At 45.3% G+C, this 23,049-nt stretch overlaps 1 protein-coding gene and 2 long non-coding RNA genes across 12 annotated transcripts in view; 2 read left to right on the top strand and 1 right to left on the bottom strand.

Moving 5' to 3' along the window:
- Positions 1 to 23,049, bottom strand: part of Evl (Enah/Vasp-like) — a 145,769-nt gene that overhangs the window by 40,514 nt on the left and 82,206 nt on the right. For 4 of the 8 annotated variants that reach the window (XM_076551352.1, XM_016005796.3, XM_016005790.3 and 1 more), the window contains exons 2-3: positions 13,134 to 13,302; positions 3,165 to 3,342 (exon numbers count right to left, since the gene is read on the bottom strand). In XM_076551352.1, coding sequence (XP_076407467.1) covers positions 3,165 to 3,342; positions 13,134 to 13,302 — 347 coding nt within the window. Of the gene's footprint in view, positions 1 to 3,164; positions 3,343 to 13,133; positions 13,303 to 17,790; positions 17,883 to 18,241; positions 18,478 to 18,602; positions 18,692 to 23,049 lie in introns of those variants that run through there. The other 4 variants (XM_076551353.1, XM_042261158.2, XM_042261156.2 and 1 more) reach the window with 4 other exon arrangements.
- On the top strand, positions 3,286 to 5,112 carry LOC143268491 (uncharacterized). Its single transcript, XR_013044496.1, has 3 exons — positions 3,286 to 3,423; positions 4,247 to 4,356; positions 4,958 to 5,112. It is a non-coding gene; the product is annotated as an uncharacterized LOC143268491 (long non-coding RNA).
- Positions 18,526 to 23,049, top strand: part of LOC121822482 (uncharacterized) — a 63,341-nt gene continuing 58,817 nt past the window's right edge. For all 3 annotated transcript variants that reach the window (XR_013044495.1, XR_013044494.1, XR_013044493.1), the window contains exons 1-2: positions 18,526 to 18,635; positions 20,164 to 20,280. This is a non-coding gene — a long non-coding RNA (uncharacterized LOC121822482). The remainder of the gene's footprint in view (positions 18,636 to 20,163; positions 20,281 to 23,049) is intronic.

Raw genomic sequence — 23,049 nt, 5'->3', positions numbered from 1 at the left:
CTAAGAGCTTGAAGACACAAAGACATGTTCTGGTATTAAGGGGTAGGGGTGGGGGATTTGCTTACTTTAAGATGGGACAGCAAAGTAGCCTGTGTCTGCAGGCTTGGAAGGACCCCAAGTCCACACCAGTGTCTGTCCACATACTGAGGGGCAGGAAAAGCTGAGCAAGCCCCATCTCTAGAGACAGAGGTCTACAGAAACCCCTAGAAGGTCACAGGAACCAGACACCTGCCTTACAAGAAGAGATTCCCAAGGGGGAAAGAAAGGAGTATGTCTGTTTATGAGGTTGCTAGATGCCACCCTAGGCCCTGAATCATGCACGACTTTGGGACTCAAGATGTCATGCTACAAGCAACTATACAATCCACACAACTTGAGCAATCAGTTGTATACAGAGCAAACAACTATATAATCATAAGTTCAAAATCTGTCAAAACAACTCTGCAGTATGGAGGAAACTTGTGTGGCTGCTGAAGCCTTTGGGTCAAGGGTGCCTTTCTTTCAGTCTTGGTAAGTACTGGGTAGTTACACGTAAGCACTGTAGACACCTGCTTCAGATTTGTGCATGATCATTAAGGAGGCTTATACATCAGTTGCTGAGAAAGTTCAATCTTCAGCAGCCACTATCAGCTGCTAACCAGCCATACTAACTGTATCCACACACCCAAACCCCATTCCAACCTCAACAAGAACGCTCATTCAATCCATTGGGGATGTGGGCCTGAGTTAGTCTTGACACCATGTGACCCCAATAAGCTCTCCCCTCATGATAGTTCATGAGTACTTTATCTGAAAACGAGGGCTGCACTGACTGTTTGTGGGGCCATGGTGACTATAGTAAAAGCTGCTTTTATTCAAGCAGCACTTGCTTTGAAAGCATTTGGTATCTAACAAGAACATTTCTCTTCCCCTTTAATAGTTCTGGTCAGGAAATACACACATGGAGGGCCTTGGCTGGACCGGAACGCTCTAATGAAAATGGCTCCCACAGGCTCATGTTTGAATGATTGGTTTCTAGTTGGTGATACCATTTTGGGAATCATTAGGAGGTGTGTTGTTGTTGAAGGAAGTGTGTCACTGGGGGTGGGCTTTGAGATTTCAAAAGCCAATGCCATTCCAGCCGCCCTATGACTGTTCTCCAGTGCCATGCCTGCCTGCCTATTGCCATGCTCCCTCACCCCCATCCTGATGGCCATGGACTCTAACCCTCTGAACCCGTATGCCTATAAACTCTTCCTTCTATAAGCTGCCTTGGTCATGGTGTCTTAGCACAGCAAGAGAAAACACACATGACTCACACAACTGTACTCCATATAGTTTTATTAGCTCACAAAACCTCTTGACGTGTGTAAGCTGGGCCCCAAAGCACCAATATGTCAGGATCAATATATGTTTAAATGCCATCTCCCTTTAGCAGCACGGGCACCTGTCTCCTTACTTCTGAGTTTTGGTAGTGGTGGTAACAGCAGTGGTGGTAGCTGTGGGCAGTAGCAATAGCAGTGACATGATACATATGCTAATATCAAGAGATGACAACCATCTAGCTCATTTAAAAGTAAAAGCAACTCTTCATGGCTGCATTTGTAGGCAGGGACGCTGAGGCCAAGGAACCTCGGTAAGTTGGTAACTTGCTCAATGGTTTTTTGACTGGAATGCAGCAAACCAGAGCTCAAACCAAGGAAAGTGGCTCCAAGCCTGGCCCACCACCCCTGTGCTCCACCAGCCCCGTGCTCCACCACCCCTGTGCTCCACCTCCCCTGTGCTCCACCTCCCCTGTGCTCCACCAGCCCTGTGCTCCACCAGCCCCGTGCTCCACCTCCCCGTGCTCCACCAGCCCTGTGCTCCACCAGCCCCGTGCTCCACCAGCCCTGTGCTCCACCTCCCCTGTGCTCCACCAGCCCCGTGCTCCACCAGCCCTGTGCTCCACCACCCCTGTGCTCCACCAGCCCTGTGCTCCACCTCCCCTGTGCTCCACCACCCCTGTGCTCCACCTCCCCTGTGCTCCACCACCCCTGTGCTCCACCAGCCCTGTGCTCTACCACCCCTGTGCTCCACCAGCCCTGTGCTCCACCTCCCCTGTGCTCCACCAGCCCTGTGCTCCACCTCCCCTGTGCTCCACCACCCCTGTGCTCCACCAGCCCTGTGCTCCACCAGCCCTGTGCTCCACCACCCCTGTGCTCCACCACCCCTGTGCTCCACCACCCCTGTGCTCCACCAGCCCTGTGCTCCACCACCCCTGTGCTCCACCAGCCCTGTGCTCCACCAGCCCTGTGCTCCACCAGCGCCATGCTCCACCAAGGTTAAGATGCCTGCCAACTGTAGGACCATGTATGAGGCCAGCAATGCCCTCTTTGAGAAGGCTCATCTGCAGTTGCAAAGCTGCCCGAAGCTGCCTGCAGTTTGGTGCTCTGCTATAACTGCTCTGCTCAGGTGCTTTTGCTAGTCCCATTCCCAAGCCTCACGGGGTCCAACTTGCCACCTTCCAGTTTCATCTAGCTGCTGTGTACTGCACCCAGGCCCCATACACTGCATTGTGGGTTTTTGTTTGTTTGTTTTTTGACACATGCAAGCTCTCCCACCTCCACCTCTGCAACAGCAGCTTCCCCTCCCTCAACACACCCTGTTTAGTGTAATCCTTGCCCCTCTAAGCTTTGGCTCACACGAAATCACCACTGCTGTCAGGGCCTCCCTTACAGCCCGGATGGGCAGTTCCTTGTTTCCTTTTGCAGTCCCCAAGTACCATGCATATATTTTATTCCAGCGCTCACTGTAGAACTAACTAATAAATAGTTAGCTATTTATGAATCTGTGAACTCTAAATTAAATTCTAAAGTGCCTTGAGGTTAGGACTCTGTTCACTTCTTATCTATTCTGCCTAGCCAGTTTCTTGTCAGGTATGTGTTCTGGAACACAGCAGTAGGATGGCCAACATAAACCATGTCTCACGGAGGGCTGCAGGAACACATTAGTACAAACCTGCATTTCACAAATGGCACATTATTCCCTCTTCTCTATTCTTAGTCATTACTGTGGACCTCAAGTAACAGGCTTGTGAGGGTCTACATCGTGTCAGTAAATGAAGTAGTGAGTCAGGACACAAGCAGAACCAGGGCACAGACAGAACAAGAGAGTCTCAGCCTCCAGCAAAGACAAACCCTGCTTACCTCCTTCTTGGGAATTCATGATGTTCAGAGCAAAGAGCATCGCATTGGAGAAAGTGGTTGCCTCTTCCTTACTTGCAAAGTTTAAGCCATAGACCTGACGGGCATCTCGCCACTGGTGGAAGGTGGGTGTTGCCTGATTGTACTTCAGCCCTTTCACGATTGAATAATTGATCACAACCTGGAGGAGAAAAGAGAGAAATACGTGTAAATAAATAAAATGTAAGAGAGCTGGAGGGAGCTGCCATGGGGCAAAGATACTGTATCCTTTCATTCACAGGGTGGGGGTGGGGATGAGGTTCACAGAAGGGAAGGCTTGATCAGGCATTTCAGACCATAAGTGAACAGCTGGAAAACCTGTTTCACTTAACTAGGTCTGAGCTGGGGGTCAGATTCCCTGATTGGGTTCTGGTCCAGACCCTGTCTCTTGGCTGTGCCACTTAGGGGATCAGTGCTGTTTTCTGAGGCTCAGTTTCTCTAACAATAAGATGGAAATACTAATGCTGCCTCACTGACCTTGTGGGGATTCCAAAAGGATCTCGTGGTGCCAGCTACCTTAGCTATGCTTTATCCATATCTTCTAGATACGAAGCTCCTTAAGGGTAACAGTCTTCTGCAGTTTGGTCTCAATTTCCCACAACCCTCAGCAGAGTGTTCAGAATTCATAATAAACAAGTTCTATTTTCAAGGATGACTTGTAGAAATGAATATACTACACACATACAGTCCCATTACTATTTTTGTTATTAATCAACCACCAGACATCATAGCTGTCAGGTGCAATGCTAAGCCAGGCAGAGAAAGAGACAGAGAAGGCAGACATTCAGGGGGCCGTGCCCAGCAGAGACTCAACAGCAGGTCTGCTGGCTTCTAGATGTTTGCTCTTCTAGACACTGAAAGAGAAAGATTTCAGGCGATCTAATAAGTGCTCCGTGAAGTCAGTGCTGACATCACCCTAGGCTGCAGCCATCACTCAGCTGCAGCTGATCCTCTGGCTAAGAGTCTTCTTGCCTGTGAAGTGGGAAGAATAGAGTAATGGTTTGTTGCTCTCCTTAACTGCTCATATTGCTCTGCTACTGGATCAGGAAAAGCCAGAGGACAGCAGTTATAGACAACATCTGGAATAGCATCATCCTAGCTCTCCCGCACATGCAAGGTGGACTTAGGTCCATGTATAATGAAATGAACATGTGAGGTGAGTCATTGGACACATACACTAAGTCAGAAGAGATGCAATCATTTCACAACTTACCTGCTATTTTGGGTATTTTGGCTAATATCTGTATACAGACAGGTTCCTGAGTAGGAGCAGACTTACACATGTGTACTGATAAGCAGAAGACCCGAGCTGGGGATTCACTAGTTTAGTTTTACACTACTGGAAAAGGGCTCAAGCTTTTGTGGAGTGTATGTATGAGATGCACTGCCAATTGTGCATGGTTAAAGTGGCTCTTAAGGTTAGAGCGATAGTTTTCAACCTGTGGTTCATGACCCCTTGGGAGGTTGTCAAAATAACCCTTTCACAGGGGTCACACAAGACCATCAGAAAACACAGATATTTACATCGTGATTCATAGCAAGAGCAAAATTACTGTTATGAAGTAACAATGAAAAATTCTTAGGTTGGGAGTCACCACAACATGAAGAACTGTATTAAAGGGTCACAGTGTTTGTAAGGTTAAGAACCACTGGGTTAGAGGCTGGAGTCTCGCACAGAATCAGGGAGCTAAGAACCTCTTCCATTCTGTCCCAGTCAACCCATAGCAGATGTTCTGTGTTCAATTTTCCCTCTATAGTTTTGATGGACATTAAGAAACCAGAGCAAGCAAAAGAGAATGTTGTGAAGGAGAAGCCTGGAAGCAACATTATACTGAGGCTGGTTGAGAGGGAACAAAGAAGACTGCCTGGGGAGAAGCTCTGGGGATGTGAGACTTCCAAAACTAAGAGGTGAGATGGCTGGCTACATTCTCAGAGGGGAGTCAGCCATGCAAGCATCAGGAGGAAAAGAATACCCATCCCAGGTACAGAAGGAGTGTGGCCAGCAGTCACACAGGGATTTTAGGAATTCTCTTTATAGTTGGGAAATCAGGACCAGGGAAAACAAGTGACTTGTACAAAGTTACACAGTAAACTAATGGGAGAGCTGATAGAGTCTGCAGAGGGGACTCCATGCTGCAGCTCACTGCCAGCAAAATGAGTTAACATTGTTCTCTAATTTCTGGTGGCCTGGCTTTGACCTCTGGGGCCTTCTGGATTGGTTCTGGCTGCACAGGGTCTTAAGACCTTATACTGGCAGGGTGCAGTGGCACTTTCCTGGAGGATACATCTCTCTTATGGAAGGTCTCTGGGTTCTGTATCTCCTGAAGCTCTTAGGTCTGGTATTTCTGTTGTTGCTATCCCTGGAGCCTAAAGGCTGCTAGCTACTATCTACAAATAACCTAACAGTCTACAACTGCTTGGAAGACATGGTGGTTCTCAGTACAAGGAATGAGCAGAGGACTGAGCCAAAGCACTGAACACTGAATCGTGTTTGTTCCTTTTTAGCTGAGCAACTGTGGGTAGATTCCATCAAACGCAAAGAGAAGACAACAGTGTGAATAATATATCACCTAAGATATAACAGTGAAGATAAAACACTCCTATAAGACGAACTACCAGAGAGACACCAACATTTTAAAATTTATTTTCACAACTTCTAAACTGACCTCTTATAAAGCAGAGTCCCACAAAGTGTGCCTTGAATACATGAGCAGATAATGCACAGCTAATGTCACTTGATCAAAGACAGAGAGAAGCCTGATATTCCCCAATTGCCAGAGAGGCTTTACTGGTGGCAGCTAAAATCTTAGTGTCCACTTGGGAGCTCCATTCCTTTGCTTGTTCCACATAGAGCAAGTCCGAGGACACAGCTGGGCATTTGTGTCACTGTGTGGCCACTTTAGGATGGTACAGCTCTCTTCTGATGTCCCCTTTCTCAGCAGTGCCCCTCCCCCTGAGATAACTATAATCTACCTTTTCTCATTATCAGTTAACTCTTGCCAATTCTTAAACTAGAAATGGATTGATAAGGCATATGGCCTCATTCCATTTAACAGGATGTCTGTGAAAATCCATTTATCTCCCTGCCCCCCATACCTTTCTACATAGCCCAGGCTGGTCTGGAACTTGCTGTGGAGCATGAGGTTCAAACTCATGAACCTTCTGCCCTTTCCTCTCCAGTGGTGGAATTTCAGGCATGCACCACCACTGTGGGCTACACATCCCACTTTAACTGCAAATAACTTCTTCATGCTCTTGTTGATGAGCATCTGAATTGGTCTCTAGCCCTTGGCTATTTTGCTCTATGAATATTATTATTTGTAGCAGATACAAGCTCTTGCTTCTTTGGGCATAGATCCAGGAGGGAGGGGTATGGTCTGTGTGCATTTAGGTTTAGTAGCCTTGGTCAGGTTTCTCAGGGAGATGGTACCAATTTCCCCTCTCCTGAGCTACATATGAGAGATCCACTTGGCCATAAATACTCAGAATTGTTTGGCTTCTGAATTGCACCCTTGGGTTGTGTGGAGTGCTTCCCCCAGGGTGGTTTCCACAGTGTTTCCCCAAAGACAATGGCTGAGCACCTTCCTCACACTTGCCACACTGTTCGCCACATTGTCAGCTTGTCACTTCTGCCCACATCTCTTTTGGGAAGTCCTTGTTTAAGCTATTTTGCTTTTTAAGAGTTATTTTTCAGCTTTGCATGTATCCTTCCTGATTAAATCGGCCTATTATATATTTGGGGGGCAGTATTCTCTCCCAGGCTCTTATGTGCTGTAAGGAAACTCCTTAGTGTTAATGAAGTTCATCCATAATCTGTCTCTATAGCTAATGCTTTTTGTCAATTTTTTTTAGATTTACTTATTTTATATGCTTTCCTTGCATGTATATGTGTGTACCATAGGAATGTGTAGTGCCAGTGGAGGTCAGAAAAGGGTATCATATACCCTACAACTAGATTTACAAATGGTTGTGAGCCACCATGAGGGTGCTGGGAACTGAACCTGGGTCCTCTACAACAACAGCAAGTGATCTAAACTACTGAGCCATCTCTCCAGTCCCTAGTTACTGCTTCTTAATGTCTGGTCAAGAATCTCGTTTTGCTTAAAGTCATGAGAAAATTTCCTGTATTTTCCTCTCAAAGTTTTACTGGTTTCTGAGCTCCTCTCCCATGCGTCTTTCAAGATGGAGCCTTGCTACATTGCCTAGGCTAGCCCTGGATTCTTGATCTGAAGCAGTCCTCCACCTCAACTTCCTGAGTGCCCAGCAACTGTTTGCCTATAATGCTCAGGCTGAAAAAAATCTGAAGCATGGCGTACGCATATTTTACATAGACTAATCTGAGGTTATTTATTGAAAAGAACATCTTTTCCTTCCTGAATATAAAGACACCTTGTCATAAATCAAGGGACCACATATGTGTGGCTTTACATAGCCTTTCCTTAATTTATGAGTCTGCTAGTTGATCCTAATGCCATTATCTCCCTGCCTCAATTACTGCAGCTTTATATAAGACTTGAAATATGACAGTGCAAGCCCCCACCTTGGTTTTCAAGATGATCTCAGCTCTTTTAGAGCCTATACATTTCCATATGAATCTTAGAAGCAAACTACTAGTTTCTATAAAACACTTGCAGGAATTTTAAGTGGATGAGATTTTGAAGAAGTGACATCTAATAACAGCCTGGCCTCGGTTCATGAATGTGGTCAGTTTCCTAGCAGCTTGGCTGCTTGAGTCCTCTCAGACATCCTAAGAGCTTCCAATGTACGGAGGTGTGCAGCTGCAGGGAGAGTTGTTCCGAACAAAGCCTTTGAAATTTTCTGGTGAGCTTTCAAATATCATTTCAAACAGTTTAATTTTATTTATTGCTAATATATTAAAAAATATAGGTGTCTACCAAACTCATTTAGCATAACAATATGTTAATACATTTTATAGTAATCATAGTATAATAGTTTGTAGGCAAATCAGACTCTCTTCACTATTTAAAATGTTTATTGCATTTCTTGGTGTGCACATGTGTGTATGCAGGGGTATATACATGTGTGTGCCATGGAATGAGCATGGAGGTGAGAGGACCAGTGGGAGTCGGTTCTTTCCCCTCCCTGTGGATTCTGGGGACTGAACTCAGGTCACCAGGCTTGGCAGCAAGCACCTTTACCTGCTGATCCATCTTGTTGACGCTTTTCTACACTATTAGCTATCTGACAGGAAAGAGAAGTTTCTTCTCTCGTTCTGGAATATAGGGCAAGCACAGTGAGTAGAGGTTTTGTTGTCTACAGATACTCTGTGCCAAATTATCTTTCTCAGTTTCCTCTTCATTCTTATCATGAAGGGACACTGAGTTTTACTAAATGCCTTTTCTAGTTTATACAGTTTCTCCTTGTTAAGTTAACTTTGCATTCCTGTAATAAATCATATCACTTGTCAGGAGTTTAAAAACATTTATTTGGTTCAAGTCATTAATTCTTTGTTCAGATACCTCTGTTCACTAAAATGAATGCTTGTGGTTTTCTGTTTTGTGACGTTCTAATCATGGTAACAGGGTCAAGCAGGATCCGTCCTCTCGCCTCTGGGTGCTCTGTAAGTCTAGCACTGTTTCCCCCAAATGCATGGAAGAGTTCACCGGGGTGGCCACCTGTGCCTGACGTCTCCTTTGTGGGGAGGTCACACTTGGAATTATAGACTAAATTGCTTTAGTATATAACATGATTTAGTTTTTCTATTACTCTCATGTTCGCTTTGGCAGCTTTTAAGGCACTTGGCCATAAATACTCTACCTCATTTAAGCCGCCTAACTTCCAAGCATATTGATTTTTAATGTTTATAGGGTGAGAGTAATACTACTCTTTTGGTTTCTGATATTCACAATTTGTATTTTTCTTTAAAAAAATCACTTGACTTATTATGAGTTTATTAATTTTATTTTTAGAGAACCAACATTTTTGCTTCAAAGAACCAGGACATTTATTAATCCATTTTATATTGTTAGGGTTTTTAAAATTTCATTTAAAAATATTTTTATGTATTTGCTTGTGTGTGTGTGAATACCACATGTGTATAGGAGGTCAGAGGAGGGTGTTGTGTTGGACTCTTTGATGCTGGTTGTGAGCTGCTTGATGTGGGTACTGGGAACAGAACTCAGGTTCTCTGCAAGAGCAGCAAACACTGAATGTCTGAGCCATCTCTCCAGACCCCATTAGTTTTAAAAAAAATTATGGTTTTCTCCCTCCTACTTTTGTTGGATTTAACTATTATTCCCCTAGCTTCCTGAGATAAAAAGCACAGACTGCCAATTTTAATCATTCTTCTTTTGTAATATATGCATCTGTAACACAAAATTTCTCCTGTGTACTCACAAGTTTTGCTGATCTTCACTATTGAGAAGCACTAAGTATTCTCTGTCTTACATTTCCATTTCTTGTTTGTCTATGATTCTGTTAGTAATCTACTACTTTCCATGACTACTGCACACCAGCTGATTGAACAACAACAACAAATGTGGAGATTCTATTAGTTATCTCCCTGTTACTGACTCTGGTTTGATTCCTCTGTGATCAAAGAATATACTCTAGGGGCTGGCGAGATGGCCCAGTAGGCAAAGGTGCTTGTTATGCAAGTCTTGCAATGCTCAGTGCCTATGTAAAAGTGGAAGTAGTGAACCAGTTCCATAAAGTTATCCTCTGGCCGTCACACGAGTGATGACATGCATCCACACACAGTCTCACACTATGTACACCACACACCAAATATAGACAAAATAATAATAGAAAATTTAAAAGAATATACTCTGTATGATTTTGATCATTTTCATTTTGGTGTGCCCCATAGTCTAGCATAAGGGCTATGTTGGTATATATCTTGTTGTGGTTTGAATGAAAATGACCCCCATAGGCTCATAGGAGTGTTATTATTGGAGGTGTGGCCTTGTTGGAGAAGTGGGTCATTGGAGGTAGGCTTTGAGGTTTCAGAAGCTCAAGCCAGGCCCAGTATCACTCTCTTCCTGCTGCCTGCTGATCCAGATGCAGAACTCTCAGCTCCTTCTCCAGCACCATGTCTGCCTGTGTGCCGCCATGCTCCCTACCATAATAATAATGGACTAAACCTCTGAACCGTAAGGCAGCTCCAATTAAATGCTTTCTTTATTAACCGTTTGCTGTGGTCATGGTGTCTTTTCACAGCAATAGAAAGCCCAACTAAGACTCCTGTAATACTGTACAGCTGTTGGCTGCAGTTTCCACAACATAAATCAGGTCAAGCTGGTTAATAATGCTAACAAAAATCCCTTTGTTTCCACTCATTTCTGTCTGCTTCTTCAGTATGCTACTTGGAGGCATGATTAGAATCTGCAAGTAGGCTTTGCAATTAGTCTATTTCCTGAAACCTTTAGATTGGTCCATTTCTGCTTATATATTTAGAACATACATTATTAGATGCATTCAAATTTAGGGCTGCTGTGACTTCTCTTCTGATGGAGCCTCTTATTAAAAAGGTCAGTCTTTCTTTGGAATACTTGTTGCCTGTCATATCTGACATACATACCAGCCACCAGCTTATTATGATAGTGTTTCTAAGGTTTACAGTTTTCTAATCCTTCACTTTCAACCTTTTCTAGTCAGGTTTATTTTAAAGATAATTCCCCAGGATTTGGCAGGACTCGTTTAGGTACTTTCGAAGGATAAGCTTATTTTTAAATGTTGCACTTTCCACATAGGAGCTCATAATAACACTGTGTGCACATTTTATTTTGGGGAGTGTAGGAGTACATGGGAGTGCCTTTCCTTTTTTTTTTTTTTTTTTTAGAGGAAGCCCTTGCAACAACAAATACTGTCTAACATGGTTTTGAGCCTTCTGAGTAAAAATAATCTAAAGATCTTTTACAAAGAAAGAAGCTTAATGGTAGAGAACAATCTCCCTGGCTGCTGTGCTATTGGCTAGGATCTAAAATACAATATAGAATTTATTGGCTGGTACTCTTGAGACCCAAATCTCCATCTGGCGACAGAATAACCTTCTCAAAATCTTCCCCCAAAACCCAGCTCACCTCACCGGCTCACAGTGTAACACACAGCATCTTTTAACAGTATACTTGCTGTTAGTCTGTTTTCATTACTATAATGGAGCATCAGAAGCAGGCTAACTATAGAGAAAAGAAATCCATTTGGTTCACAGTACTAGAGGTTCATGAGCAACCAAATGGTGTGATAGGAATAGAAAATTTGCCACATGTTATCAGTAAAGACTACAGCTGTGACTCAGTGGTAGAGTGCTTGCCTAGTCCACATGAAGCCTTTGCTTAGCTTACCATGCATGAGACACTGAGTGAGATTCCCTGCCTCAGCTGCAGATTAAAAAAATTAAAACAGCAATCACGTGGGGACACCCACTTTGATGCAGGAATAGTAGCCGGCAATGGACTTCATGTCCAAGGAGACGCCTAGAGAGAAATCGACAAGGGGAAGGAAAGGCAGCACAAGCTCAGGGCTAGGCAGGCTACCGTGGAGCAGAGTCCAGAAGTGTGTCTGTCTCCCTCGCCTAGAAGGGACACAGACTCTGAAACTCACGAGGGCTGAACCTGCTGTTCTCTTAGCCAGCCTGACCAAAGAGCTACCCAAAAACACTGTTTAAGGAGAGGTGTTTTTAAACAACAATTATTATTATTTGTTTTGTTTTTGTCTTTGTTGTTGTTCGAGACAGGGCTTCTCTGTGTAACAGTCCTGGCTGTCCTAGAACTTGCTTTGTAGACCAGGCTGGCCTTGAACTCACAGAGATCTACCTGCCTCTGCCTCCCAAGTGCTAGGATTAAAGGCGTGTGCCACCACCGCTCGGCCAACAACAACAATTATTATTATTATTATTATTGTTATTGCTTTATGTGTATGCCTGCATGTATATCTAAGCACCATGTATGTCTGTGAGCACTTGGTGTCCGAGGAAACCAGAAGAAGGCATTGGATGCCCTGGAACTGGAGTTACAGACAGTTGTAAGTTGACATGTGGATGTTGGAAATTGAACCCAGGTCCTCTGGAAGGACAGTCCCTTAACCACTGAGCCATCTCAGCTGTTGTTTTAATAAACAACAAAACTACAGATCTTCCAGCCTCACTGCTCAAAATGCCTTGTCAATCCTCCCACAAGCAACAGGGTGGGGAGCACTGAGGCACTTACCAGGTCACTAAGTTACATTAGACCACTTTGCCTTGGTTGTGTGTGACATGGACAGGGGAAATGACTTGTACCTGCCTCAGGTGATTTGTCCAGGCTGTATGCTAGGGAGAGATGATACCATCCTCCTCCTATCACCTTGGTGTTCTCTTCAAAGTCAAGGTGGGGCCTGCCTTTGCTTCCTGAGTGCTGGAATTAAAGGTGTGTACTACCACATCTGGTGATCATTCCCTGCCTTGTTTATTGAGGCAGGGTCTCTGGTTGGATATGGAGCTTGCATGTTCTGGTTAGTCAGCTTGCCCTGGGGATCTCCATCTCTGTCTCCTGAGTGTTGGGGCTGCAGATGGCCACCAACTTGTCCAATTTTTTAATTAATTCTGGGGATCTAAATTCTAGTTCTCACACTTGTGCACTTTTACCTAGAGGCATCTCCCTAGCCCATGCATACTGTATTTTTCAAAGACTTCTCACAATTGTTATTTTAGTCTGATCTGACAGAATGTTTTATTTTATTTTCTATTTTATCTGTTATTATATTCTGATCTGACACAACGGAGCAGAAAGATGTAGCTTACTGTTTGCATATGACATGGGAAGTGACTCCCAGAGAAGATACTTTGCTTTTGGTTTCACACTTTGGCTATAAGGCTGCAGAGTCAGGGCTGAACCTGATCTCTCTCCAGATGGTGAAGTGCCTGGGCCCTCTTTTCACCAAGCATGCACTGGGAGGCTCGCAGCTCAGGGGTGTGATGCTGACTCCAGCACTTACCTGCTGATCCTGTAGCTTGACTCCAACAACTCTGAAGGTGTTGCTGGCAGTGTTGTGGTAAATGTTGATCCGGCTGAATCCCTGCTGGCCAGGCTTGATTGGTACCCATTTCTTACTGGTGTCATCGTAGACCATCACGGAAGCCCGCGCTTGGCAGATACTCTGTTCACTGCAGAGAGAAGAAAATCTTCAGTGTCACACCTGGCTATGGTGGAATAGAGGTCAAAGGCAGCGTGACATAAACTTGCTGCCAGAACTTCTAACTGTCCGCAGCAGTGCTGTTCTGTGAAGTGATGAGTTTGTCACCCAAAAAAGACTATGCAGAGTAGAAGAGTATCTGCCCAAATCCCACAGCTTGGGGGACTCACAGCTTTGCTTTGCAGGGAGGAGTGCTTGGAGGAAAGAGGAATTATTATTAGTTATTATAAATCCTATGTTAAATAATACAATGAATCTAAATGCTGCTGCCTTACAGCTTATGAAGTGTCCACTAATTACCCCCCCATTTGATGAAGAGGAAAGAGTGGCTGAGGGGCTGGTGAGGATTCACATGAGTTTGTCCAGGAACCCAGAGATAGAATCTCAGCTATCCAGCCAGTTCTGTTTAATTTCAGAGTACACCACACAGAGGATTTCTTTGCAACATCCAACAAAATGTCCAGTTTATATCTAGTATCAAGACAAGGCAGCATTAGAAATGCTGTGTAGACAATGAGGAAGTTAGCTGACCTAAAGAACTGAGCAAGTTATCCACACACACTGGTTCTGGGCTGACGACACCTGGCAAAGCACCTGTTCAGAATATGTCAGAAAACCAAAGAATCAGCAGAAGCATTCTCTGGAGAGGTAAATGTCACCACTAAAATGAATACATGAAGACACCTACAAGCTATTTAGTTTTCAGAACCCAAGAATCTTGAACACAGTCTTAGTAGCATGTAAGTAGCATGTAGTAGCATGTAATTACCCAATTGAAAAGCTAAGAAGTGGATGACAATTGGAGAGTAAGTGCTTAGAAAGGAGACCAAGCAGAACAGCAGTAGACTGGAAATAAAGTCTACACCGTGCAGAGGAACAGTGAAGAAGCAAAGTGAACAGTAATTCACTGCTGGGTAATCATAAGGACCAGACCAAGCAGGCAAGGAAAGTGTCACACTGGGTTCATTTTATCACAGTAAGGGTAGGGAACCAAACTATTTGGGAAAAGAGCCTTGTACCCAGCACAGAAATGGCACTTTTAAGGATCAGTCGGTCCTCTGTGATCTGGAAATGTGGCCAACGCATCCTGAGTGTAGAGGTCTGAGCTCAGGATCTCTTCTGTGGCTCAGATCCTGTGGTTCAGGATATGGACTATTACCTTTCGATAGAGTGCATACAGCAAGTGTCTAATAAGTGCTCACTGGAGACTCTCAGAGCTGAAAAGAGCCCTAGATATAAACCAATTCTCCATCACATTCACTAAAGCAGTCCTGACAACACAAGCAAGCCTTTGAATAATTGGGCATTGACTGACTCCTCTCTAAAGAGCCCTGCTGGTGGTTGAATGACTGATTTAGATAGCCCTCCTAGGTCTCAGTGCATTCTACTCCTTGCTTTCCAGTCACAGAGTGTTTTCTAAACAGTCCACGACAGCCCACCAAACCACTGAAGGAACATCTTGGTCTTTCTACCCATTACCTCATGGCAAAGCTATCTACCAACCCCTTTGCCATTTCAGTAACTCTCGTCAATTGAATTCCTTATTTATCAGCTTTTCTTCTAGTATATAAGTGATCAAATTGGGTGTGTTAACCTTAGCACAGATGCCAGTGAGTCAAAAAACAGATGAATAGGGCAGTGGCTGCCTGCAGGAAGCTTACAGATAGGAATCAGACAAAGAATTACAAATCTTACTTGGCCAAGAGAACTTGTGGGACCCAGGGGAGACTTATGAAGAAAGTGGTTTGGGGTTAAAGATGACAGTGTTCAGCTCCTAGATGAAGCGGATGTAGGAGTCCAGGCAGAGGAGATAGACAGCCCAGACAGAGGCAGAGGCATGAAGCACACAGTACGCAGAGAGCCGCAGGCCACCAGAGTGGGTGCGATGTATCTGGGTTATCACACACTATTCAGGGGTCTTAGTAAAAAAGATAAAAGAAATAAAGCATTTGCACTGCGCTGTCATGTGCTAGATACTTTAGCACCAGTGGCAGACAGGTTCCTATTTCCTTTCTTTCTTTCTTTCTTTCTTTTTTTTTCTTTTTTTTTTTTTTTTTTTTGGCTGTTGTTTTTAACACTTTGCGCTCTTGTGGTTAACCAAAAACGCGGTTGTTTTTTTCTCTCATTTGAATGGTACTTTTCTGTCTCTCAGTTTATTGCTACTAGTAAGTCTAAATGAAAGGAAGTGCACATTCTTCTTGCCATTTATATTGCTAATGTGAGCTGAATAGGCCTTGAAGTTGGGGGGGGGGGTAAAATCATTGCTGCTGGGTTCGAGCTATTCAACTGTCTTCTCAGCCCATTCACTTGGATGAACACAAACAGCACTACACACACTCCATGGGCATGGTGAACTTATGTCTAAGTTAGTTAGCATTTGAAGAAATTTGATAGCTTAGTGAATAATGTAGAGACGTATGTGAATGAATTTTTAAAATATAGACATATAAAATGATCTTCTGTAAAAAAAAAAAAAAAAAAAAAAAAGGCTTCCTACTTCCTTCTCAACAGGCCCCTGGTAACTCAGGCCAGCATGCACATGACCTCAGAGCTCCATGGCTCTGATGAAATTCAACCCTACAAAGCTGGAGAGGGAAGATGAGGCTGGTTCTCATGAGGTCCCAATGTCTTGAGGCTTTTTGTATGATCCTACTATAACTGTGTCTGCATGTGTGTATTTGAGGGGATGATTCAAACTACATACTGAGATTTGTTCTGAATGGCACTCAGCTACCAGGCTCCGAGCTTTCCTCCTGGGACATCACAGGCTGCTTGCTCTAAGCAGTGTGTACAGTGTCCAGTGAGGGCTACCTCCCTGGCAGAAGGCAGGAAAGCAGCTCAATTCCATTGCCATCTTGGGCTCGTATAAAAAGTATAAAAAAAAAATGTGAGCCTGTAGTTTCTCTCAAAATGCCCTGAAGACATACTCCAAAGAAAGCTTCCCATTGCACATCTGTGGTAGAAGAGGAATATAGCGTTTCCTCATGTGAACCCGAAGAGCACCCTCTGACCTCAGAGGCCCTCCAGAAAACTACCAGGCACTGTGTGAAGGGAAGAATGGAAGTAACATGTTCTGCCTTGTCCTGGCTCAGCAGTTGACTCTTTTAGACCATACACCATAGACTACTTTTGAATATCCATTGGTATCTCTCTTAAAAGGCATACAGGCAAAACATACCCCACACTTTCTAATACAGTTCTGAAACTTAATCATGTCCTTGGGAAAGACATCAGACTTGGTTGTACCTGTCTGATTAGAGATACATGCTCTCCTTTGTCTCAACCACAACACTTGTGTGTCCTGATTCTCAGTGTCTGTCCCCGAGACTGTGAGCTCTTGAAGGTAGAGACTCTTGTTTTTCTCTTGATGAAACCAGTCCCCAGCACCTGGTGCACACTAGTAATCAATTACTGAACAATGGCTCTAAGAGTGTGGGAGAAAAGGTACACTTGTGATTGCGTGCTAATGGGACATTCCAGTGGCACTTCTACCCCACTTACTCTCTGAGATAGTGTGGCTACTAACAGCATCTGCCACAGATCACCAAGCAGAGTCCCCTGCTTCACAAGGGGCTAGGATAGGGAGCAGTAAGCCACAACTTTGAGGGTAATCAAATCCACAGAGGGAAGCTGCTGAAGCTGTCAGCTGCCTCTCCTCAGCCCAGGTCCAGGGTAGAAACTGGCTCCCTGGGCCACACTAACATCCAGGAGAGCATAGCAGTGTAGGGGTGCTGTGTACTGGCCCAGAAGCGAGTGGTTGTCCTGCTCAGGCCCAGTGTGCTGGCTTGATGGTTTCTGTCAGACAAAACAGCTCACCCACTCTGGTTTGGAGGTTTGTTTTATCTTGCTAACAAGCCCATGTGACTCAGGGGCTTCCCAAGGATGTAGGACATTCCCTATGGAAACTAGAACAGTCCAGGCACACTGGCACGAGGTGGTCACCCTAATGGTGGTTCACATTTTAGAAATGTAATCTTTCACTCAGAGGACTGTAACTCAGAGGACACACCTAATAAACACCAGTAGACTGGCCCTTACTCTCAGTGGCTCCCCTCCAGCTCCTTTCTTTCAGCAAACTGATGGTCTACGTTTACCCCTAGTCCTCCTACTCTTCAAGCTGCCACTGGAGCTGGCTTCTGTTCCTAAGGATACATGGAAGAGAGTCTCCCAAGTCACCTGACTGCTTCTGGAGACTCTAACGCTGCTGTCTTTAGTTTTGAAATGTCTCCTGACTAACTCTCCTGGTTCTCTAGGATAGTTTGGGGGATTCATTTTTCAGCCTCCTTCATAGTTTTGAGTCTACTACATTCCTCTTATATCAGGTTCTTTAGCTGGGGCCAAGGAAAGGTGTGAAGTGTCTAGGAACCTCTGAAATCATTTGTAAAGATGAGGGTGTGTGAAATATGCCTTGGTCATGCTCTCAAATGTGTCCCTGCTTCAAGTCGATTTTAAAGCTTACCTTAAATCTTGCTGTTTCCCAAATGTGAGCTATTTCCAATTTCTTCTCTCACTCCATGCCCACGGCTCTCAAAATTGTGTGTTTTGTAAGAACTAAGAAGGTGCTTATTACAAAACAAGTCCCCAGATCCCCTTATGTGGCTCTGGCTCAGTGTGAGTTTCAGACAGGGCCTGGGTCTCTACATGATTGCAGATTCTGATGCCAACAACCCTGGAAGTTCCCATGGTTCTCACCCATGGCCACAGTGCTCACAGTGATCACCAGTATGTGAGAGATCCTGGGTTAACGAACCTCTCTGACCCTGACCCTATGACTACTGGCTATACCTTAGGTACCTCAAAACTCAACATGCTCAAACAGGAAACCTTTACAATGTTTCCTAATATACCAAGTGCCAGCAGCCCCGCCTCAAGGCCACACCTGACACCTGAGCGTCACTTCAGATACTTACCTCTTTGATCCTCGCCCTCTGAGGCTAAAAGGCCAGCTGTTGCATTTCCTAAACATATCTCAGCTCTGCTGCTTTCTGTCCCCCTTGCTGCCAGTGTTCTAAGTCCTTCCTCACCTACACCATCACAGAGTTCTCTGGCTACTTTCCTATCTCCGGGTTCCAGCCTCCTGAGTCCCAACACACCTCTCTCTCATGAGGTCACAGAAAGAGCTGCAAAGGCAGATCAATCTGCTTCTTCAAGCCTTTCTGGGAGCCTGGCCACTTACAGCTATTATGACCTCAGACAAATTGATGTCTGTAAGCTCATCTTCCTTCAACTATATACCCTCCCTCCTCTTTCCTCATTTCCCTGATGGTTTACCTGGTGGAATGAAGATACACACTGTGTCAGCAGGTAAGGCACAGCCTGGAAGGGTACCCAGCTCCTGGCAGTTCCTCAGAACCCTTCACATTCTGTTCTCCCAACTGGTCTCCAGCTGAGCCCCTCCCCCATCTAGTCTGGTGGAACTACTCCTGGCTCCTAACCTGCTTCTGTGGCCTCTCTAGACCAGCTCATTCTGTTCTGCCTAGGACTCTCTTTCCAGCTGAACTGACACAAGTAATTCCCACTAATCTGTAAAGAATTCAGATACATGTTACCTTTCTTTTGAGACAGGGTCTTGACATGTAGCTCTGGCTGGTCTGGAACTCACTTATGTAAACCAGGGGGGCCTCTGCCTGCTGAGAGCTGGAATTAAAGGTGTGTGCTGCCACGTGTGTGGTGTGTGGTGCATTACCTCTTAGCAAAAGCCCTAAGTCAAAGTGTGAGACGATCCTTCTTTGAGCTCTACTATCATGTCCCAAACCTACCACCTAAGTGTTTTCCTAAAGGCTACTCCAACAGCTATTTTAGGTCCCTCTGTTGGACAGTGCCTCCTGACAGGTTTCCCTAAGGACTGACGTAAAAGATGCAGGCCACAGTTCCATTCCCACCTTGGGAGGACCAGGACAACAGGGTGGATTCCTGGGCTTGGCCCATGGAATTTCCCTTCTCAATGTCCTGGAACTGATGTTGTGTCGCCTAGCACACTTCAGTGAAGAAGGCTAGGCTGTGTCGGGTGGTCAAGCAGTGCTTGGCAGGAAAAATATCCCCCGCAACCTTTGGGCCTTGAAAATGACTTCATTGTTATTCAGGTAGTTAGGAACACTATTTCCTAAGATGCATTCTCCTTCCTACATCCATAGGTCTGACTCAAAGCTTAGGTGAGGGCCACTGCCTTGAGAAAACTCCTGTCCATTCATTCCTCTCACTTGACAACTGCTAAGAGTAAGGCATGCTGCCTTGAACGTGTGTCTGTCCGGAGGATTATGATCCAGGAAAGGAAGAGTTCTCACTCAACCCAGCGCTAGAGTGACACACTAGTGTCACTCATGTCCCCAGGAGGTGTCTCTGCATCTGTCCCCACTGCAGGTCCTGTGTGTATCTGATCACTTTGGAGCTTTTATAAAAGCTATTTAGAGCTGGGTGGTGGTAGTGCATGCTTTTAATCCCAGCACTTGGGAGGCAGAGGCAGGCGGATCTCTGTGAGTTCAAGGCCAGCTTGGTCTACAGAGTGAGTTCCAGGAAAACCAGAGCTGTTAAAGAGAAACCCTGTCTTGAAAACAAACAAACAAACAAACAAAAACAAAAAGCTATTTAGAGCTTATGTGCCCCAAGACTGTAAGTTTCTGGAGGTCAGGACATGTCTGTCCTGCCAGACTCCCACTCCATAGTCACTTGGTATAAACCAGCTGCCTTTGACTTGGCGGCCTATAAATAGTGAGTGGTGGAGTACGCAGTGACACATGTCCCAAGTCAAGAAACTAGACCAGACTCTGAGGCAATGCATAAAGCCCTGACTTGTTTGCTTTCAACATGTAACACCAAAAATGATCCCTAAAAGTGGCTGAGACCATCACTGAAGAAACCCCCCAGAGCTGGGAGCAAGGCAGTCCCTCATAAGAGCCTACTTGGTAGCTCTAAGATGAAGCAGGGCTCCTGCTCATCTACTGGATTTCAGGTAAGAGGCTGTGGGTAAAGCAAACAGGGTCTTAGTTCCCACCTCTCTGGGAAGCTATCACACACTAGTACAGTAGAATCTGGCATGGCAAAGCCTACAATGATTTGGTGGGCACTCAAAATGAAGTCATCGTTCCATTTACTCCCACTTCACACTGCGTTACGTGAAGTTTATGGGGAAATGTCACTGGATAGGAACTATCTGGAGGCGTCTTCCAGCCTCCCGCACTGTCCTCATCACACTCATGCTCCACCTACCCTGCTCCCACCATCCTACTCTAGCTGCCTCCTCCGAGGTTTATCCTTCCTCATCCTCAGAGCTGCCATGGGGTAAGACACAGCAGTAGCTTGGGGCCTCTCCACAAGGCTCTTTTTCTGCTTTTATGATCAAAAACATACACATGTGTGCCAGAGAACATGGCTATGAATGAATGCTGGAGAAAGTCAGAAAGGAAGGTCTAGTCCCAGCTAGCTCACTGTTCTGCCACACACAGAAAGGTAATGAGTACATACAACCCAGTACTGCGGTAATGACCGTGCAGGACTGTTTTTCAAGTCTGAAGCTAAGGAAGCAGGAGAGAAGTGAACCAAATGTGACTGGCACCCTGCTAAGAGCATCCTGAACAAGGGAAACGTCTGTCCAGAGGAGCAGTCAAACCGCCACATGCTATGCTTTCAGGTGGACCCACTTGGTCTGCAGCTTTCTTCCATGTGCCTGTGGCCAACAGTTCAGGATGGGAAATGTGCCCAGACATCTTTTCTTCCATCCAGACTAGTTAGAGGTTCAGACTGGGAGGTCACAGGGAATTCAGATGTTTGCTCTTTGTGCTATGAGGCCACCATCCTAAATGTATATACAGCTGGTCTCCACTTCTCTCTGAAGACTTGAGGATTCTCAAAAGAATACCCCAACAAACTGATAAGGAAATTTCATATTCTTAGACTCACAACACTTCCTAAATCATCTCAAAGCCACCAACTTTACCCCTTGCTTGGAAAGCCACCTAACAGGTCATGTGGACATTAGGCTACTTAGTGCGTCAAAAGCATTCAGAAAGTCTGATATGTTCTAGTCCAAACTGTGTTATCTATCAGTCTGTGATTTTGATTAAGTAGAATGGGTTTCAGCACAATCTCAAGACAGCTGTGGAGACCCAATTTGGGACAAGGACTAGGGCACTGTTCAGCTCTGAGGGTAAATTAGGAGCCTGGGAATGAGCATGGAGTCTCAACTAACACCCCCAATCCTCAGCACAGCCTTTTGGTTCAGTCCAATCAACAGCTGAGTAGTTGTGCACTATTTATTAGGCACAGGAACAGACAGAAATGACAACACATACCCTGCTCCTAAGCAGCTCTAGGACAACAGACCCTCACCAGAGGAGAGGTGCAAAACTTGCTACAGGAGAGCGGAGTTAGTGACAGTGTGGAACAATCGAGGCTGTAAACACTCGGAGTAAGATGCCTTGATTCTAACCTTGAGTACAATTTGGGAAAAGTTCCCTTGAGGAGCTGCAACTGTAAGGACAGGTGTGGCACAAAAGACTTTACTCTAATCCCCGCTGCAGAAAAGACCCTGTGTGACCCAGAACAAGCACCTTAACAGTGCTGTCTCACTTGGGAGAAAGCAAGACACCACCTCGGAAGCTGGGGGTGACATGTGACACATGTAGCTCAACTGGTAGAGTGCTTGTCCCCCAGCACTTACACAAGGGCAGTTGTTGGACTTCTCTCCCCAGTGACTCAGTTACCAGAGTAGCCACTGGGCCTGACCAGTTCACCCATGTTTTCTATTGGTGCCTGAGGAACCTGATGCTCTGTTTTGAGTGACTAGGAGCTTGGTAATGAGGGAGGATAAACCTTTCAGAAGTTCTGGATAATGTGGCATCAGGTCCCAGGGAAAAGAGTAACTCTGTGGTCTTTGAGGCTTGTTTGGTCACACGCTTCTGGGACAGGTGACCTTGAAGGAAATCCAAGGGGCTCTTTGAGGCTATAGGTGACTCAGATATCTTCACACACAGGAGATCTTTGGGCCCCTGAGAGCAGTGGAGACAACTGTGTGGACAGCCAGTATCAACTGCACGGGGGGAGGGGGCACACTATTCCTTCCCCACTCCGAGCAACCACAATGTCTGACACTGGAGGAAGCTCCACTGAGCAATAGCCATGGCAGCCAAGCATCTCCAAGTACAGAGTTTCAAAAAGAGAATTCAACCTAGAAATTCAGTAAGTGTGAGTTCCCAGACATTATCTTAGGCTTTGGAGAAATACTAGGGAACTAAAAGGACCAAAAGTCCCTGCTGTCTCAGAACTGGTATTCTAGTTCTGAATGGGTGGAGAGGGAAAACAAACAGTGGACAAAACCTGAATGATCATGTGGTACGTCAGGAGGTGTTGAGTGCTTGAGGAAAAAAAATCCTAAACATTTAAAGACCACTGGGAGACTAGGGATGGGACTGAATCGCACTGCCTCACACTGGAAGGGAGACAATCAACTACTCATTCACATTGTATTCCTCCAAGGATTGGCTAATTCCTGCTTGTCAGCCTTGTGCAAGAAACATTTTGGGGGATGTATGTTGTACAGAGTCCAAAGCCCACAGCTTCTTCCAGGCTGCCTGAATTAAGCCCTGTTTTCCCAGGAACCAATACCCACCTCAGTCACACCTTCCTTCCCACCCATATGGGTATACTAGGAAGTCCTTCAAGCTATCCCTCCCACATCCCTACTGCATCTGGCTACCTCTCTCCACCTTGCCCTAGACCCACC

The sequence above is a fragment of the Peromyscus maniculatus genome, chromosome 14 (assembly GCF_049852395.1).
Source record: "Peromyscus maniculatus bairdii isolate BWxNUB_F1_BW_parent chromosome 14, HU_Pman_BW_mat_3.1, whole genome shotgun sequence".
In the NCBI taxonomy this organism is placed as follows: Eukaryota; Metazoa; Chordata; class Mammalia; order Rodentia; family Cricetidae; genus Peromyscus; species Peromyscus maniculatus.
Note: the sequence above shows the minus strand (reverse complement) of the source record. Positions and strands in the feature narration are given on the sequence as shown.